Source organism: Dicentrarchus labrax, unplaced genomic scaffold (genome assembly GCF_905237075.1).
Source record: "Dicentrarchus labrax unplaced genomic scaffold, dlabrax2021, whole genome shotgun sequence".
Lineage (NCBI taxonomy): Eukaryota > Metazoa > Chordata > Actinopteri > Moronidae > Dicentrarchus > Dicentrarchus labrax.
The window spans coordinates 9,018,547-9,026,580 of record NW_026136702.1 but is presented as its reverse complement, the minus strand read 5'-3'; the positions used below and the strand labels follow the sequence as shown (position 1 = coordinate 9,026,580).

General features: G+C 37.7%; 1 protein-coding gene across 1 annotated transcript; it reads right to left on the bottom strand.

Annotated features, from left to right (window-relative positions):
• Positions 1-239: 239 nt before the first annotated feature.
• On the bottom strand, positions 240-7,070 carry rab23 (RAB23, member RAS oncogene family). Its single transcript, XM_051417601.1, has 7 exons — positions 6,681-7,070; positions 3,912-4,145; positions 3,551-3,636; positions 3,095-3,251; positions 2,877-2,959; positions 2,695-2,787; positions 240-2,589 (listed from the first exon to the last, which is right to left on the bottom strand). Exons 2-7 carry the CDS (start codon positions 4,064-4,066, stop codon positions 2,456-2,458), a joined length of 708 nt encoding a protein of 235 aa, XP_051273561.1. The 5' UTR covers positions 4,067-4,145; positions 6,681-7,070; the 3' UTR covers positions 240-2,455.
• Positions 7,071-8,034: the final 964 nt, after the last annotated feature.

Here is an 8,034-nt window from a genome sequence, read left to right as displayed (position 1 = left end):
GAAAAAGCTTGTAAGTTGACCTTAAGTTAAGATTTCTTTTAGTTAAGACTGAGCTTCCACACCAAACTTTGACACTCATTTAACCTCTATGTGAAGGCAACCGCATGTTTTAGTGACACAGTTTAAACTTTTGGGATTATCTCAGTCCCTGTTGGCCTTGTTAACGCTGACCAAATGCAACAAAGCCAAAGATTGTAGCAAGTAGAAGAGTATTGTCATTTGAAATTACACACTGGATGCCCAAGAAAAAAGTAAAGTTTTATTTATGTCAGATCAACTCCCCCCCCCAAACATAACATCAGGTGCATGGTTGTGTAGCACGCTTCAAGTTGTGATACATTTTTAACTGTTAAAATAAAAAAAATGCAACAAAGTGTTGTTTTTGTCAGACTGAAAGCATACATTATGTTGGTTTGTCTATCTAAGTCTGTGAAATAGGTTTATGAAGTCATGTGTGAAAAAGAAGAGTAACAGTAAGACACAAAGATTATTACAACACCTGAGTGACAGCACATAAGTATGGTTAGTTTTAATTTATGGTTCTTTAAGATTATATGCCATCTGCTTGATAAAGTGCGCTAAATCCATTCAGTCAAAAAGCAAAGAGGCAAAGTAAACACAACGTTACAAATAAGAGATAGCTTGAGAAGTAATTACTTACAGATTTACTGTGCAGGCAATTTTAAACAAACAGCAAGAGTAGAGATGAAAATGCTTACTGGTGGTCAATGGGGGAGAATGTAAACGTGGACAAGGCATTGCAACCACGGTTGGACATTCACTGATGTGGAAAAAAAGGCTTGCATGCATTACAGTTATGCCACACTTTTTTTTTTTTTTTTTAAAAACACCACTGTTTACATACAAACAAATGAGAAAGCTTGAAATGTGACACATTCTTAGTACCAATGGTATAACTGGAATGAATTCAGTCTTGTCTGAACTTAATGTAGTTAATTTGAATCTGGGAAAAACTTCTAACAGAGATCTGAGATTATAAAAACGTTTTTAAATGACAAAAATGTGTATGCACATGTATTCCCAGATATCCTACACATTCTAATTCCATGTAAAATACTTATCTTAATTATTTATAAAGGAAATCAAATTTTTCCACATGACCATATATTTCTTTGTGCTTGGTAAACCGGCGTCCTTCAGAAATTGAGTTTCGGAATAAAAATAAAAAGGCTCGAGGCAGACAAGGCAGTAACATACAATTCACAGCTAACTGTATTAGTTTTGGAGATCTTTTTTTTGGAGTACCCTCATGTAGTGAGAGGAAAACGAATTTCCTTGCATTTTCAGGCACACACAAGCAAAATGTCCGCTCCTCATAGTCAGCTTTAGGGTTCATACCACAGAGACAGACACCACTGAACAGTGAGCATTTAGTCCTTACAACTTTCTCATCCAACTTCTTCTCCTCGTTTCCCTCCATCGAAAAGGAGCAGAATGATACTTACACAATACAAACTGATTAGATACTACAGAAGCCAAACAAACATAAGAAGTAAAAACTAAAATCTTAATGTTAGAGAGTCTGATCGATGAGTTACTCAAAGCTGTACCAAAGTTAAAGACAAGCACAGTTAAATAAAATGTAAACAACTGAAATCGAAACATAATGCTGTAACTGATTGTGACTCGAGATACGACGAATCATTAATTCCTCTCGTGTTTTGCACAAAGTCCTAGACTTTGTGAAAGTTTTACAATTTGGTTAACAAATCCGTAAAAAAGTGTAAGCTGACATATAGAGGACTATTTTGTGTCAATAGTTATTGATATTTGGTTATACATAGGAGCACATTCTACTAATTTCATGTTACATCCATATCACTGAATTATTAATATCTTACGACAGCTCAAAAAGAGGAAATTTGGCACTATGTCAACACTTCAGAGAAAATATCACTCAACACTGTTGTGATTCGTACAAAAATACTTTAACTCTGGATTCGATAAGTGTTTTGTCCATGATAAACAGTATAGTTTGAACCATATTCTGTTGACAGTTAGAAAAATATGGTACAAAATAATCTGTGTATCTTCTACAATACACGCAAACAGATTGCACAGTTGAAATGTCAAAAACAGGAGTGGGTGTAAAAATCATCTCATGACACAACATACTGTACATGCACTGTAGCCGCAGCTGTTGCTGTTATGACAGGCAACCACAAGGGGAACCAAAGAGTGAACAAACATTGACAGGTTTTGTGCACAGATCATTGATGGAGATCCAAGGCTGAATCAAAAGGAAATCCAACCATCAATGTAGGGAAACAACTTAGGATTCAGATTGGATGTCAAGTTATCAAAGTAGTATAGAGTAGTATTTTCCCAGTCTGTATGGGCTTTGGTCTCTAAATGTGGCTACCTCCACAGAATACAACAATAATCACTCTAGTCTCAGAAACAATAGTCAGTCACTAAAATGAAATGATGTTATCTAGAGTAGGCTGCAGCTTCCAAAAGGATTTTTACTCTTCTTGGTCCTTTGTTTGTTAGGTCGCAAAGTGATGATTTCTCTGCCGTTGCTGGAGCTCTGGCTGCAGACATTACTACTTGTGGTATTAAAAACACCTTTGGAAAAACACAATTTATTTGAGTAATGTCACTCCACTAAAGAAAAGAAAAAAAACTTAAAAAATGAAATATAAAAAGTTGATAAACGGAAAGATTCCTTACCTATTTTATTGCTTGTTGTGTGGACCACCTCTGTCTCCTCTGCTGTTTGCTGCTTGAGTCTCTGAAGATACTTCTCAGCTAAGTACTTAAAAACTAAAAAGAGAGAACGAGCAGAAATGTTACAAGAGTAACGTGCAGAATGAGACTGTTTCATTTGCATTAGACCAGTTTCAGTAACCCACCTTCATTGACATTAAGGTCCTCTTTTACTGAAGCTCGATAAAATCTCAGCTTCAGCCTTTTAGCCAAAGCTTCAGCCTCCTCGCTGCAATGCAAGTAAAAAAAATAGAAAATGTCTTGAATTCATGGCAAGTTCTATTGCTTTAATTACAATTCACAGTCAACACTATTTGTCCTTAATTCATTCAGTGATTTTTGCACAAAAGAAACTATTACTTACTTTTTTATAACAGTCTCTTCTAGCAAGTCAATTTTGTTCTGCACTAGAACGGTGGGAATATCTCCGACCTCTGCCTCCACCTTCTCCCTCCAGCTGTCAATAGCCTGAAACGACTCCCTGTCTGTGGTGGAGAAGACTAGCACACATGCTTGGGCGCCTGGAATGCAAGACAGCATACCAACAAGTTTTTTTTTAAGCAGTTCGCTCTTTTAAAAATGATTTAATCTGTTCGGAGATAAAAAAAAATATGACACATAATTGATACTGTAAAAACAGCGGGTCAACTTCAGAACGGCCTGTGCTGGAGATTCACAGTGCACGTGCTCTGGTTTAATGACGTGTTGCCAGTCCACCATAAAATCTGTGACAAATAAAAACTTCAGCAAACCTCAGCAACAGGGAGGTCAGTGACCCCGAGCAGCAGTGTTATATTTGTCACAGAGGCAGGGGTCTTACCACGGTAGTAGGCCTTGGTAATAGCGTCGAACTCCTCCTGCCCGGCGGTGTCCCACAGCATTAGTCGAACCTCTTCGTCATTCACGCTAAAACATTGAGCGGGCCAAAAAATTATTTAATCAATTCTCTACAGTCAGCATAATATCATACCCAGCAGACTGTTTTTTAATGCCTTAATAAGAGTACTTTAATATACATATTTTACACCATGGAGGTTTCAAATATCACTGACATAAGGAGCACTGTATACCAGTACTCTAAACCAATTACTGAACTATGGTACCCCAGAGCCCTGCAGTGACATAAAATAAAGGATACAATCAGTAGAGGAATGAGAACTTCTGTGAAACAAGTTGCTTACAGTATCTGCCTTTCCAGAAAGTCCACTCCGATGGTTTTCTTGTAGTCCTTAGTGAAGATGCCCTTGCAGTAACGCTGGATCATACTGGACTTGCCGACAGCTCCGTTGCCGACCACGACCACCTTGATGGCCACTTCCATGTCTTCCTCCAACATGGTGGCGATGTCTGGCTGGTTGTCTCAGTTCCACTCTGCCTGGGTAATTTCAGTGATGTGACACGAACACATATACCACCTGAATGTGTAAACAAAACATGAATGTGTGACGCGTTTAGATAGTATAAGTGAAACACAGCCAGCAGAAACATCCGCATGAGTGCAACTCAAATATTCTCTTGTGACTTAACACGTCAGTGAGTTATCTGTCTAGTAGTTTAGCAAATATACTTAATTTCAAGTTGGTTACTTTGTTATGGTTAGTTATAAAGTTGATTTGCTGTACCAAAGTTGATAAAGTTTGATTTAGTAGGCCTTGGACAATTTTCTGTCCTCTGTTGGTGAAGAAATACTCAATGCAACTTTAATTTTCTATTCAGACAGAGAAAAGTCCAATGTGACCCCTCTTTCCTCAATAATCAAACAATTAAACAGTTACAATCAAACAATTTCCTTTTATCTAGATGCTTCAGCTTTTATTAGACACCAACCAACAACAGATGAGATCTGTGCATCTACAGTATTCAATCTATGACAGAATAATGGTAACATGCTGTCTATTTTGAAGCATCCTAGCTTAGGACTTGTCCCACCTAAAAGTGGTTCTGATTGAATTGAGTAGATCAAGTTTTTTTTAAATTTTTTTTTTTTTAAGTTTTATTAAATAACATATTAGCACACAAATCAGTCTGATCTGGCATAAAACCAATTTCTTAACCAGTACAACCGAAAAATATAGATACAGGTAGCTTATATATTATATAACCTATTTATGGAGTTCCTAGGGAGTTTATTTTTGTTATTGATTAATCTTATTTTTCTATTAATCTTATTGTATATGTCAAAAACAGAATCCACATTACAAGAGCTGTGTTGGCTTGTCAAATTTTTTATTTAATTGCTTTCAGCACTAAACGTTCCCACAAGCACTTAATTGGGGAGGGAGTGCACTCTGGTAAAGTGCTTAATACACACAATGTCTGTAAACTTTTACGCGTGCTAACATTGAACTAACCGTTGTAAATTTTTACCAGGAACTTGTTCGGAGCGACTGTGCAATGTGTTTATTCTTCCATTAGCACTGAGCGCAGCAGACTCCACATAGCAACTGGCATCTCTTCCACAGTTACATGCGTGTAGCTGCTGAGCGCAATGCTAAACAACATATTGTGGGAAAGCTGTTCCCAGTGGACACTGACAACCTACTGTGTGACTGCGGCGTCCAACAGTCTGAATTTGAGTCACAATATGTGTTTCGGTAGAAGACATTATTCATCAACTATAATTGAGCTGTGTGACGCAGCAGTTGTTACAACATGCAGGGAAAACATGGCTAAAAATAAAGAGGCGTCTCTCTTTTCTCTCTTTTGGTGTGAAGTTTCACATTAGTTTACAACAAAGTGAATACTTGAGATTAGATTTCACCTCGGCAGTCTCTTAGATGGATCTATCTCATCTCAAGTGAGGACTCAAGACCCACTTCTTTCTCACAGCATTGATTTATAAACTAAGTTACACATTTGCAGTTCCCTCATCTCTCTGTGTAATCATTTCTAGATGTGTTATTAAATTTAATATTTGTTTTAGGGTGACAGGAACTGAGTCAAAGTGGGTGGTTGTGAAGTTGCTTATGCACTCTCCACAAGCTGTTACTGTGTACCGTCACCTGTAGACCACAGGACAACATCATCTCTATTTGGAGAAGAGTTGACCACGAGTCATAAAAAGTTCAATAACTGAAAAATAAATTCCCAATATTGTGCAGTTAACACCAATAATAGGAGTGGGCAATTAATTAGTAATGATCATTTATTGTCTATCACTGTAATCGTGTTTACACCTTGAATTTTCCACCCATAGTGTGGTACACAATCTAACAATACAAGGTATTCTAATCATTTCTCCATTATCATTAAGTCCGGGTCATTTTTCATACCCACACAGACAACTCTTCTATCTAAATTCTGGATCCTCGAGTTATTAATTTCATCATTACCTATTTTTTTATCTATACATATTTTTAAAAGGCATGAGAATCTGAAATGTAGATACTTAAGATAGATGACTTTGTCTGCTACAAAGTAACATAACTGTCCTTATTCAGATCTTTTACACAGCAGGGCAGCAGGGTATCATAGCAATGCACATATAAATGAACTTTCTTCAGTATGTAACAGATAATGCACCTCTCCTCCTAGACACTGACTCATCTTCACAGACTCACCGATACTTTGCCCAGGCCTGGAGGCGGGGCACAGTTAAAGCCTACATTATAGGACACAGAGATTAAAAATACTTATAATACATAACTATTCATTTCTGCTGCTGCACAACGTTACTGCTGCAGCGGGTATTATCATCCAAAGTCTGCGAGGGGAATTAAATATTCAGTGAACTTTTCCTTCTGCTTTATTCCCTTTAAATCTGAATCCCTTGCCTCGGTGGAGATGTGACCTGTTGAACAGCTGGCAGGAGGGTCTCCAGGTACCGAGCTGCTGCTGGTACAGTCCGTAAAAAGCAGCTGACTGAAGGAAACTGAGCTGATGAGGAAGGATTGGAGTGCTAGCAAACCCAATACCTGTAAAAAAAAAAAAAAAATCACGTTTCAACTCACCCAGTGTCCGCCAGCATTAGATGAGCTAACCAGCCAGCTAACCCACAATCACATATCTCCAGCCTCCCTCGGCTCTTCTCGTTGGCAAGAGGAGACGCTGGTGACTCTGCTGCTTACTTAACGTTAGCTAAGGTTAGCCACTTTTCAGAGAGAGAGAGAAAAGGGACCTTCCTCTCCGCCCGTTAGTTATATCTAGCTGGTGACTGCATTTGGCCGAATGTTCTCCGCTTCAAAACGGCAAATTAAAGTTTAATTCTCGTCGACAGCTGAGTAAAATAGGTGACATTAACGGGATGAAAATCTATTGCTGTCTGTCCGCAAGCTCCAGCTAACTAACTACGCTGCGCCTGAGAGTAGCTAACCAGACAACTGGCTAGCTCGCTAATGTTTGTTGCTAGGCAGCAGAGCCAAAGAGTGCACAACGCAAGAGAGTTACGTCTTCGTCTTCTGCTTCTTGGGGATTTTTTTTTTTTTTTTTGTCGGTGAGTAAACAACGAAAATAGCACATTATGGTCACCAACTGGTTTGGAGCTGCCATGTGGCTCATTGACAGTAAATAATTAGGATATAATATAATATATATATAATAATAAATACAAGTAAAGTGACATACAACGTAAAACTATCACAAACATTCATCCTGTGAACTACAAAATACTGAATTATAGTTTAATTTGATCTATTTGAGGCTTAGTTCTTGGCCAATATAAGAACTGACCCTTACATCTTGACCACAAAGTGAAGCACTTGTCTAAGAAAACCCATATGTTAGATCAGACAACCCTTTCATGAGTTAAAGGTCCAGTGTGTAACATTAAGGAAGATCTATTGTCAGAAAGGGAATACAATATTCATAGGTATGTTTTCATTAGTGTATAATCACCTGAGTATAGGAATTGTTGTTATTGTTACCTTGGAATTTATATCTACAGAGATACAGGCGTCAAGACTAACTTTGTCACCACCTTCTCAAAACTCACAAGGGGAATTCTGACATTGTTTCACCGCAGCCACACTGACAAGATGAATGCTTATAGATGAATCTGCAGACATGTTTTGTTTATCTCAACATGCCAGATAATCTGTCTGTCACTACACACAAGTAAAATATCTTTAATAACAAAGAGTTAATAATTGATTATACTAATAATGAACAATATAAATCATAGGTCAACTTTTCCATAAGATATTTAAGCATGTGTAGTGTTAATGCATGAAACAGATTGTGCTCTGACGTGTCTTCTTTGGAGACTTGCTATTGGCTGATTCAGTGCTCGAGGAAAGGGGCACTGTGGGTAGACATGTTTGTAGTTCTTATGTTTCAACCATTGACAGTATGTTTTCCAAAGTTTCC